Below are 12,906 nucleotides of genomic sequence, written 5' to 3'. Positions count from 1 at the left end.
TTTTAAGTGGGAGAACTTGCACAATTGGAGGCTGACTAAATACTTTTTTGCCCCACTGTATATCCATGTGATGTGAGTAATGTAAGATATGTAAACATTATTAAAGTGGCATTATTTCAAGTGGCATGGTTTAAAGCAACTAGTGATCCACTTGTTAAAGTGTCCAGTGATTGGGTCTCAATGTAGGCAGCAGCCTCTCTGAGTTAGTAATTGCTGTTTAGCAGTCTGATGGCCTTGAGATAGAAGCTGTTTTTCAATCTCTCGGTTCCAGCTTTGATGCACCTGTACTGAGCTCACCTTCTGGATGATATCGGCGTGAACAGGCAGTGGCTCGGTTGGTTGTTGTCCTTGATGATCTTTTTGGCCTTCCTGTGACATTGGGTGCTGTAGGTGTCATGGAGGACAGGTAGTTTGACCCCAGTGACATGCTGTGCAGACCGCACTACCCTCTGGAGAGCCTTGCGGTTGAGGGCGGTGCAGTTGCCGTACCAGGCTGTGATACAGCCCGACAGGATGCTCTCGATTGTGCATCTGTAAAAGTTTGTCAGGGTTTTGGGTGACAAGCCAAATTTCTTCAGCCTCCTGAGGTTGAAGAGGCGCTGTTGAGCCTTCTTCACCGCACTGTCTGTGTGGGTGGACCATTTCAGTTTGTCTGTGATGTGTACGTCCAGGAACTTAACACTTTCCACCTTCTCCACTGCTGTCCCTTTGATGTGGATAGGGGGTGCTCCCTATGCTGTTTCCTGAAGTCCACAATCATCTCCTTTGTTTTGTTGATGTTGAGTGAGAGCTTGTTTTCCTGACACCACACTCCGAGTGCCCTCACCTCCTCCCTGTAGGCTGTCTTGTCGTTGTTGGTGGTCAAGCCTACTACTGTTGTGTCGTCTGCAAACTTGATGATTGAGTTGGAGGTGTGAATGGCTACGCAGTCATGGGTTAACAGGGAGTACAGGAGAGGGCTGAGCACACACCCTTGTGGGGCCCCAGTGTTGAGGGTCAGCAAAGTGGAGATGATGTTTCCTACCTTCACCACCTGGGGGCGACCAGTCAGAAAGTCCAGGACCCAGTTGCACAGGGCGGGGTTGAGACCCAGGGCCTCCAGCTTGATGATGAGCTTGGAGGGTACTATGCTGTTGAATGCTGAGCTGTAGTCAATGGACAGCATTCTTACATAGGTATTCTTTTTGTCCAGATGGGATAGAGCAGTGTGCAGTGTGATGGTTATTGCGTCATCTGCGGACCTGTTGGGGCGGTATGCAAACTGAAGTGGGTCTAGGGTGGCCGGTAAGGTGGCGGTGATATGATCCTTGACTAGCCTCTCAAAGCACTTCATGATGACAGAAGTGAGTTCTACGGGGCGGTAGTCATTTAGTTCAGTTATCTTTGCCTTCTTGGGTACAGGAACAATGGTAGCCATCTTGAACCATGTGGGGACGATTGAATATGTCCGTAAACACACCAGCCAGCTGGTCTGCGCATGCTCTGAAGACGCGGCTAGGGATTCTGTCTGGGCCAGCAGCCTTGCGAGGGTTAACACGTTTAAATGTTTTACTCACGTCAGCCATGGAGAAGGAGAGGGGCCGGGCTCTTTGTTAGCGAGCCGCGATGGTGGCACTGTATTATCCTCAAAGCGGGCAAAGAATGTGTTTAGTTTGTCTGGAAGCATGACGCCCGTGTCCGTGACGTGGCTGTTTTTGTTTTTGTAGTCCGTGATTTCCTGTAGACCCTGCCACATACGTCTCATGTCTGAGCCGTTGAATTGCGACTCCACCTTGTCCCTGTACCGGCATTTCGCTTGTTTGATTGCCTTGCGGAGGGAATAACACCACTGTTTATATTCAGCCATATTTCCAGACCTCTTTCCATGGTTAAATGCAGTGGATCGCGCTTTCAGTTTTGTGCAAATTCCACCATCCATCCACGGTTTCTGGTTAGGGTAGGTTTTAATAGTCACGGTGGGTACAACATCTCCAATGCACTTCATTACAAACGCACTCACCGAGTCAGCATATAGGTCAATGTTGTTCTCTGAGGATGACCGGAACATATTCCAGTCTGTGTGAACAAAACAATCTTGAAGCGTGGCTTCCGATTGGTCAGACCAGCGTTGAATGGTTCTCGTCACTGATACATCCTGTTTGAGTTTCTGCCTATAAGACGGTACGAGCAAGATGGCGTCGTGGTTGGATTTGCCGAAGGGAGGTTGGGGAAGGGCTTTGTATGCATCACGGAAGTTAGCGTAGCAGTGGTTGAGAGTATTAGCCCTACGTGTCGTGCAATCAATATGCTGATAGAATTTAGGTAGCATTGTTCTCAAATTTGCTTTGTTAAAATCCCCAGCTACAATAAATGCAGCCTCCGGATATATAGTTTCCAGTTTACATAGAGTCCAGTAAAGTTCCTTGAGCGCCGTCTTGGTGTTCGCTTGAGGGGGAATGTACACAGCTGTGACTATAACTGCCGAGAATTCTCTTGGTAGGTAAAATGACCGGCCTTTGATTGTAAGCAATTCTAGGTCGGGTGAGCAGAAGGACTTGAGTTCCTGTATGTTGTTATGATTACCCCATGAGTCGTTAATCATAAAGCATACACCCCCGCTCTTCCTCTTCCCAGAGAGGTGTTTATCTCTGTCGGCGTGATGCATGGAGAAGCCCGGTGGCTGAACCGATTCCGACAACAGAGAGCCATGTGTCTGTGACACAGAGAATGTTACAATCTCTGATGTCTCTCTGGAAGGCAACCCTTGCTCGAATTTCGTCTATCTTGTTGTCAAGAGACTGGACATTGGCGAGTAGTATACTCGGGTGTTATGTATCCCGTTGTGTATTACTGTATTGTTTTAGGGATTCGCCATTGTGAAGGCGTAGGCTCAGGTTTTCTGGGTCTCTGTCACGCCCTGACCTTAGAGAGCCTTTTTTATGTCTCTATTTGGTTTGGTCAGGGTGTGATTTGGGTGGGCATTCAATGTTCTTTATTTCTATGATTTGTGTTTCTATGTTTTGGCCGGGTATGGTTCTCAATCAGGGACAGCTGTCTATCGTTGTCTCTGATTGGGAATCATACTTAGGCAGCCTGTTTTGCCACCTTAGGTTGTGGGATGTTGTTTTTGTTAGCTCTGGTGAGCCTTCAAGACTTTACGTTCGTTGTGCTTTTGTTGTTTTGTTTGGTGTTCGTTTTTTTAATAAAGAAGCATAAACACGTACCACGCTGCACCTTGGTCTTCTTCCGACGAGAGTTACAGTCGCTATGTTTTTGTTTGGATAGGTTTCTCAATTTATTTCTTCGTTTTTTGCATTCTTCATCAAACCATTTGTCATTGTTGTTCATTTTCTTAGGTGTTCTGCTTGAAATGTTTTGATTTGATAGGGAAGCTGAGGTCAAATATACTGTTTAGGTTTTCTACTGCCAAGTTTACACCTTCACTACAGTGAAACGTTTTGTCCAGGAAGTTGTCTGAAAGGGATTGAATTTGTTGTTGCCTAATTGTTTTTTGTTAGGTTTCCTTCCATCTATAGCATTTCTTAATATTATGCAGTTCCTTTGGCTTTGATGCCTCATGTTCAAGTAGACTGTGATTTGACTGTGATCTGATAGGGGTGTCAGTGGGCTGACTGCGACGCTCTGAGAGATTCTGGGTTGATATCAGTGATAAAGTAATCTGCAGGACTACTGCCAAGGGATGAGCTGTAGATGTACCTACCATAAGAGTCCCCTCGAAGCCTACCATTGACTATGTACAGACCCAGCATGCGACAGAGCTGCAGGAGTTATGACCCGTTTTTGTTGGTTGTTTTGTCATAGTTGTGTCTAGAAGGGCATATTTGGTAGGGAATGCTGTCACCTCCAGGTAGGTGTTTATCCCCCTGTGTGGTAAGAGTATCAGGTTCTTGTCCATTTCTGACATTTAGGTCGCCACAGACTAGTACATGTTCCTGGGCCTGGAAATGGTTGATCTCCCCCTCTAGGATGGAGAAGCTGTCATCGTTAAAGTATGGAGATTCTATTGGCATGTAGGTAGCACACATGAGGACATTTTTCCTTATTAATTTCTAGGCAGATGTAAAATGTTCCTGTTTTGACTAATTTAATAGAGTGGGTTAGGTCTGATCTATACCAAATTAGCATACCCCCAGAGTCTCTTCTCTGTTTCACACCTGGTTGTGTGGGGAATGGGACTACCAGCTCTCTGTAACCTAGAGGGCAACCGATGGCTCCCTCTCCTCTATACCATGTTTCTTGTAGGATGACAATGTCTGTATTTCCACTTTATTTGATGAAGTCTGGGTTCCTGCTCTCTCTTTAATTAAAGCCATCAGCTGTGTTCTTTTGCTACAATATCATGTCAGGGATATCAGCACATCACAAAGAGCCTCCTTAGAATAACAAAGAGTGTGCCCGGCTCAGGTTACTGCCATCCTACACCTCCTACCTTCCCTCAGTCCCCCATCCCACCTCTCTCTTTCCCTCTCTCTCCATCTCTCCCTGTCATTCTCTCTCTCCATCTCTCCCTGTCATTCTCTCTCTCCATCTCTCCCTGTCATTCTCTCTCTCCATCTCTCTCTCCCTCCCTCTCCATCTCTCCCTGTCATTCTCTCCCTCCATCTCTCTCCCTCCCTCTCCATCTCTCCCAGTCATTCTCTCTCCATCTCTCCCTGTCATTCTCTCTCTCCATCTCTCCCTGCCATTCTCTCTTTGCTGTTGGTGTCCTTCTCTTGTTCACATGGATGCTAATTCCAACCCGAGTTAAGTGTGCGTAAAGGGAACGTAATTCCTTTTTTATGCACATTTCTCTCCATGCGAATTCTGAGCTTGAACTTAAGTGTGAAAATAGCATGCTATTCACTCGCTATTAGTTTGGTTTGGATATCAAATAAATGAAGGCATGGCGGAGGTGTGTCTACAGATACGCCGTATTCTGACCTTGACTTAATTCCCCTCATAATTCCACCACCTTAACGCACAATCAAATGATGAATAAGGTTGAGCAACCTGTCGGTTCCAAATGGAACCACATCTACTTTCTTTTTCCCGATAGAAGTAAAAGCATTCTCCATGCACTGTATTGATAAGAGCTATATAAATAGAAGTAAAAGCATTCACCATGCACTGTATTGATAAGAGCTATATAAATTAGTAAACCGTTTGGATAAGGAGATTATAAATATAAATGACAATTGTTTTATATTTATTTCACCTTATGATCTCTGGAGACAAATGTGAAACCAGTCACATGGCAGCAAACTGAAGCACGTCAACATATCACCTTTTCCACAGTGAAGTTGATGAAATGTTGGCCTTATAACTTGCAGATATGAAATGTGGAGACCCAAGCTATTAGGCTTCTGTAGCCATGTGCAAATGACAGTATAGTGCCAAACCTACCGAGTTGACTTATGATTTCTAGAATTATATGCCCAGACTTTTCACGGTATTTTCTAAACAATTTGTTACATGTTTAAATATTAGCCGCTATCGTTAGCCACCGTCAGTAATACCAACATACATTTATAACTGTCGCTTTAGTCTTAGTTCCTTACATTTTGCATCATTCCATTACATCGTTAGTTCACCTTTCTTCCCTCTGTCATGTTTGTGTGGTTGTTCCTGAGGATCGCTAGCAATAGTGGATCATATTAGGCTAACGTAGTACAACCTATTTGACTCATTATTTAATGCAGACCATAAGTAGCAGTTTAAACCTGTAGCCTGGCCCACGTTTCACAGCGACTGGGCAGTTGTCATACAGTTCCATGATTAGTTGGAATTAGGATAGATTTCGAGGACTACTGATCAACCCCTACTGTACACTTTTCTCACCTTCCAATATATCATGGATTAAACAATTTAATATGGCAACTTTCAGGACAAATCAAACCACTGTGTTTTTTTATCCGCCAATATATTTCATGCATAAAGGCTATCCAAATCTTTTTTTTAATTCATGAATACTTTCCTAACCCTAAATAATATATAATATCAGAGTATATTTAAATCGACCGATTGGTACTGAAAAAGTACAGAATATTTTCCTTGCCAAAAAAACTAGACCGATATAAAAAAAGAAATGCGGCCTTTTAAGCATTCTAGTACAGTTAAATAGTTAACACACACACACATGGATGCAGCGGTCTAAGGCACTGCATCTCAGTTCAAGAGGCATCACTACAGTCCCTGGTTCGAATCCAGGCTGTATCACATCCGGCCGTGATTGGAATTCCCATAGGGCGGCGCACAATTGGCCCAGTGTCGTCCAGGCCGTCATTGTAAATAAGAATTTGTTTTTAACTGACTTGCCTAGTTAAATCCAGTCGTTCCTCTGGTGATGTAGAGGTTAACCCAGGCCCTGCAGCCCCCAGCATCACTCCCATTCCCCAGGCGCTCTCATTTGTTGACTTCTGTAACCGTAAAAGCATTGGTTTCATGCATGTTAACATTAGAAGCCTCCTCCCTAAGTTTGTTTTATTCACTGCTTTAGCACACTCTGCAAACCCGGATGTCCTAGCCGTGTCTGAATCCTGGCTTAGGAAGGCCACCAAAAATCCTGACATTTCCATTCCTAACTATAACATTTTCTGCCAAGATAGAACTGCCAAAGGGGGTGGAGTTAGCCTGCAGCAGTTCTGTCATACTATCCAGATCTGTGCCCAAACAATTTCAGCTTCTACTTTTAAAAATCGACCTTTCCAGAAACAAGTCTCTCACCGTTGCCGCTTGTTATAGACCCCCTTCATCCCCCAGCTGTGCCCTGGACACCATATGTGAATTGATCGCCCCCATCTATCTTCAGAATTCGTACTGTTTGGTGACCTAAACTGGGACATGCTTAACACCCCGGCCATCCTACAATCTAAGCTAGATGCCCTCAATCTCACACAAATTATCAAGGAACCTACCAGGTACAGTCCTAAATCTGTAACTATGGGCACCCTCTTAGATATCATCCTGACCAACTTGCCCTCTAAATATAACTCTGCTGTCTTCAACCAGGATCTCAGCGATCACTGCCTCATTGCCTGCATGCGTAATGGGTCCGCGGTCAAATGACCACCCCTCATTACTGTCAAACGCTCAATAAAACACTTCAGCGAGCAGGCCTTTCTAATCGACCTGGCCCGGGTATCCTGGAAGGATATTGACCTCATCCCGTCAGTAGAGGATGCCTGGTTGCTCTTCAAAAGTGCTTTTCACTCCATCTTAAATAAGCATTCCCCATTCAAAAAATGGTAGAACTAAGAACAGATATAGCCCTTTTTTCACCCCACACTTGACTGTCCTTGACCAGCACAAAACATCCTGTGGCGTTCTGAATTGGCATCGAATAGCCCCCGCGATATGCAACTTTTCAGGGAAGTCAGGAACCAATATACTCAGTCAGTTAGGAAAGCTGAGGCTAGCTTTTTCAAACAGAAATTTGCTTCCTGTAGCACTAATTCCAAAAGTTCTGGGACACTATAAAGTCCATGGAGAATAAGAGCACCTCCTCCCAGCTGTCCACTGCACTGAGGATAGGAAAAACTGTCACCACCGATAAATCTACGATAATCGATCATTTCATTAAAGCATTTTTCCACGGCTGGCCATGCTTTCCACCTGGCTACCCCTACCCTGGCCAACATCTCAGCACCCCCTGCACCAAACTTGCCCAACCCCCCCCCCCCGTCTAGCTGGGCTAGATAATCTGGACCCTCTCTTTCTAAAATTATCTGCCGAAATTGTTCAAACCCTATTACTAGCCTGTTCAACCTCTCTTTAGTATCATCTGAGATCCCCAAAGATTGGAAAGCTGCCGCGGTCATCCCCCTTTTCAGAGGAGGAGACACTCTAGACACAAACTGTTACAGACCTATATCTATCCTGCCCTGCCTTTCTAAAATCTTTCGAAAGCCAAGTTAATAAACAGATCACCGACCATTTCGAATCCCACCGTACCTTCTCCGCTATGCAATCTGGTTTCCGAGCTGGTCATGGGTGCACCTCACCCACGCTCAAGGTCCTAAACGATATCATAACCGCCATCGATAAAATACAGTACTGTGCAGTCGTCTTCATCGACCTAGCCAAGGCTTTCGACTCTGTCAATCACCACATTCTTATTGGCAGACTCAATAGCCTTGGCTTCTCAAATGACTGCCTCACCTTCCTGCTGGTGATTCTCTGATCCACCTCTACGCAGACAACATCATTCTGTATAGATCGGGCCCTTTTTTGGACACTGTTAACAAACCTCCAAACGAGCCTAAACGCCATACAATACTCCTTCCGTGGTCTTCAACTGCTTTTAAAAGCTAGTAAAACTAAGTGCGTGCTCATCAACCGATTGCTGTCTGCTCCCGCCCGCCTAGCATCACTACTCTGGACGGTTCTGACCTAGAATATGTGGACAACTACAAATACCTAGTTGTCTAGTTAGACTGTAAACTCTCCTTCCAGACCCACTGGCTCCAGGTCATCTATAAGTCTTTGCTAGGTAAAGCCCCGCCTTATCTCAGCTCACTGGTTACCATAGCAACACCCACCCACAGCATGCGCTCCAGCAGGTATATTGCACTGGTCATCCCCAAAGCCAACACTTGCTTTGGCCGCCTTTCCTTCCAGTTCTCTGCTGCCATTGACTGGAATGAATTGCAAAAATCTCTGAAGCTGGAGTCTTATATCTCCCTCTCTAACTTTAAGCATCAGCTGTCAGAGCAGATCACTGTACCTGTACACAGCCAATCTGTAAATAGCACATCCAACTACCTCATCCCCATATTATTACTTACCCTCTTGCTCTTTTGCACCCCAGTATCTCTACTTGCACATCATCATCTGCACATCTATCACTCCAGTCTAATGCTAAATTGTAATTATTTTTTGCCTCTATGGCCTATTTATTGCCTACCTCCCTACTCTTCTACATTTGCACACACTGTACATAGATTTTCAATTTTTCTTATATTTTATGTTATTGACTGTACGTTTGTTTATGTGTAACTCTGTGTTGTTGTTTTTGTCGCACTGCTTTGCTTTATCTTGGCCAGGTCACAGTTGTAAATGAGAACTTGTTCTCAACTGGCCTACCTGGTTAAATAGAGGTGAAAAAATAAATAAATAAAGGTTACACACACACCACACTGACCAAAAAGTTATTTTGTTGGCATTTACGTTTGTCCCCATTTCCAGTAAAACATAATCAAACCTATTTCTTTCACTTACTTGCTGTGCTGTTTTGTTGTTCAGTCGTTTCATTCTCAACCAGGATTTCTATGGAACACGGTTTGGGTCTTTGCTATCAAAAAATATATATGTCAAATAACACTATTTGACGTGTCAAATAACACAACATAATCTGTTTCAGTAGCTATAGTTAGCTAGCTAACTATATAGCTAGGTGTCATATAAAATAACCTTAATTTATAAGACAGTTCTTATTTGATTTATGGTGGTCGGACCCATCTATGTGAAGCTAGCCACAATAAGGATTAGCCACAATAGTGGACTTTGCGGTTAGCCTTCAAAATAAAAGTATGGCATAATTCTACTATTTGAATTAATTTGCATCACTGCCAATGACATACTTTTATTTTGAAGGCAGACGGCAAATTCCGCTATTGTGCCTAATCCTTATTGTGGCTAGCTTCACAACACATAACCCGCTCTGGTCGAGCCTCACTAGCCAGATGAAGCTAGCTGGCTGCTTATAACGTTTGCCTTTGGCAACAGGGTTAAGTAGCTGGCTAGCTATTTATTTTCATGAACTGAAGTTCAATTTCAATCGGCAATGCTGTGTTGCACGTGTAGTGCAACATTTTACGTGGCGTTATCACACATGTTATATAGGTATGCATGGTAGCTTTGACATCGGTTTTTAACATCGGCGTTACGCTAGACATCGTTCAACTAGTTCACCGATATATCGTGCATCCCTAGAATATATGTGTATTTGGATGGTTTTCTTTCATTGATCCCTATTCTGAACCCCTCTATATAGTCTTTCAAGAAAATTCTAATTAAAGGTACACCGTATTTAAAGGGATGACTTTAGATACATGTACTCAAAACCCTATTGAATGAAAACTTCATGAGAAAATCTGTTGATCAGCAAGTGGGAGGGTTTTCAGGGGTTGATTTCAATTTATGCAGTGTGCGCAAGTTGCTGCACCTGCAAAGCCTGTTATGCACCTGCATAAAGTAAGTCTGAATACCAACTATTGAGATGTGCTTAAATCAAAACGTGTAAAAAGGAAATAGATTTCCTAAGTCTGAATCGGGCCCATGATGAACCCCATTTTCAAACCCCCAAAAACATTTCAATACAGAGTAAACTTTTCAACTTCTCTCTCCCCCCTTCTTTCTCTCTCTTACCCTCCCTTCCCTCTCCTGCAGCAACTGGACCTCCACTCCTGTCCCAAGACCATGGTGTTCATCATCCACTCCTTCCTCTCCGCTAAGGTCAAGCGGCTAGGCTTGTTAGCATGATAACCTCCCCCACCCACCCTGAAAAACCACCGAACCACCCATGCGTATTTACACGCAGCCATGACTAACGTTAGGAGGATGTGATGTCACTGCAGAGGATATGATGTCACCGCTCTGTTTCAAACCTCACCAAACTCTTACCAAGGGCCACCGTTGGTCAGAATCAAAGTGGGAAGCGAGTGGATTGAAGATATACTGTACCTGCAATAATGATGCTTTCAAAGGTCCTTATCAGTCGTAAGGGCAACATCTGTCCTAAGAGGATATTAACTTACGAGAGCCAAACGTACACGTATGACAGCCTACATAGCACTGTTGCCAAGCTCAAGGGCTAAATGTTTGAATTGCATTTGATTGTTTCATGGGTCATAGCATGTCCGTTGTCGTAAGAGATAAGTCAATTGATATAACCTCTCACAAGTGGTTATAACAGGCACCATTGATTTTACAACGGCTTCAAAAAAAGTTACACAATTTTAAACTGTTACATGCACTATTGACTGATTGTGTTGAACTATTCAGAGGGTTTACTGTTTTGCCATAAAAAAATTGAGAAACATTATTTTATGTCTGCTATTAGAGCAGTTTTCCAAGTACTGATTCAGATACATTTTGAGTGCAGCGAAAACCCTTTTGACTCTGCATTTCTTTAGTAGGTTCATAAATGTTTCCCGTAACCAATATCAACATGAAGATAACTTAAAATGTGCTTTCTGACATATAGTTTAACACCTAAATCCAGACATTTAGATACAGGCACCAAACGGATTGTTGCCACTGTAATTTCACTTAACAAAAGCTACACAAAAATTAACTGGAATGACTTTATGCATAAGATTACTATGCATTTATAGATACAGTATATACAGAATTTGACGCGTTATCATTTCTGTCGAAGGAGTGCATACTACGACCCCTTTTGATTTAGGAAGTCGTCCCTCAAAACTAGATCGTTTGAGGAAAGATCGATGGAATGGTTCTCCCATAGGTATAACCAGCCATATAGGTGTATGTAACTCTATAGTATACGTATATGTATGTATTTGGCTCTGGGTATAACATTATCAATGAATACATTGAAAGTGTTTCCTATTAAAAGAGTTATCAGAGTATATGCTACAGGTACTGAGTTGTGTTATATTTAAACCTTTTTAAGTCCTTACAAAGCTAGTTGAATACACATTATGTTCTCTTCTTAACAACTACAGCCAAAATCGCTGATGCATTTCAACGATATAAGCTTGTTGGGGACTCATGATGCAGTTTTTATACAGTGTTAGTCCTTTTGTTAGGAGTGTGCATTTACAGAAATCACACCAACTTAAAATGAACAGAAATGGGGTCTATAGTTTACATGACAATCTGTGTTCAATTGCCCCCATTTCTTTTGTGTCAACGGACTATTCACTACTCGTGGCCTTCTCTCTACAATGCTAAACAAACCTAAATTAATATATATTTCAAACTAAAACTTGTTTGCTTTCAATAAGAAACATTTATTGTATATTCTTATTTCAACAAAAGGTGTGCCTTGCAGGGTTGTTTGTATATAAAAGTGTAATAAACTTTGATTGTTAACTTTTACAGGGTTTTATTGGTAGATCTTTAGATATCAGTTTGATTAACAAGCTGCATATGTAGTAGGGATCCCACCCCCAAAAGTGCAGTAACTGGAGTGTACTGTGTTATTTTGGAAGCAGTGCTTTCCTAATAACTTCAGTGTACTGCAGTTGAAGTATAACTGGGTCATTCCATGAGTAGCGTACGTTTTGCTTCCCTTTGATATTTTAAGTAGACATTTTTCACAGATATTTAAGCCTGTTATGTTAAGTGAACGGCCCTTTAATATAGACCATATGGAACATTTTTTAAATCTGACTTGCTAATGTGCCAAATATCTGCATCCCTCGTCATGTTTTTCAGACTTCTAGGAACATTTTAACCCACTTAATTGGCACTTACTATAATCTTTTTATTTATTTAACCCCCTGAGTTAGGAAAACATGTTTTTTATGAAGTTGAACATATGTTCTTTATGACAGAATGTTAAAATTAGGTGAAATTAATAGTTTTTTGGGACCAAGTTTCACTACCCGAAAGGTACTCTATTGGTGGATTGTACTGCATTGTACTGCATTGTACTGCAGTTAAACGTCCTCTAACTGCAGTTATATACTGCAAAATAAGCATACTGCACAACAGAAAAACAGTGTTATTTTGGACACAGTACTTGCAGTATAGTGTGCTGCAGTTATACTGCACTGTAACTGCAATCTTTTTTCGTAAAAGGAACGTACGGGCAACCCAGGATGGGAACACCAGTCCACTTCGTACCCACAAAGCAACATTTTGACATGCCATCAAATGAACTATCAAGGTAGTCCTCATTGGATGGCCATGGCTTCTTTCTCTTCCAAAAATGTACCATGGTAGTACATAGAGCTGGTC

General features: G+C 42.7%; 1 protein-coding gene across 1 annotated transcript in view; it reads left to right on the top strand.

Annotated features, from left to right (window-relative positions):
* LOC139565333 (alpha-1-syntrophin-like) overlaps window positions 1-12,042 on the top strand; it is a 69,750-nt gene extending 57,708 nt beyond the window's left edge. The window contains exon 8 of the mRNA XM_071385564.1: window positions 10,366-12,042. Within this exon, the coding sequence (XP_071241665.1) occupies window positions 10,366-10,458 (93 nt within the window). The 3' untranslated portion in view covers window positions 10,459-12,042. The remainder of the gene's footprint in view (window positions 1-10,365) is intronic.
* Window positions 12,043-12,906: the final 864 nt, after the last annotated feature.

The sequence above is a fragment of the Salvelinus alpinus genome, chromosome 2, assembly GCF_045679555.1.
Source record: "Salvelinus alpinus chromosome 2, SLU_Salpinus.1, whole genome shotgun sequence".
In the NCBI taxonomy this organism is placed as follows: Eukaryota; Metazoa; Chordata; class Actinopteri; order Salmoniformes; family Salmonidae; genus Salvelinus; species Salvelinus alpinus.
The sequence above is the reverse complement of the archived record's forward strand: the minus strand, read 5'-3'. Positions and strand labels throughout refer to the sequence as shown.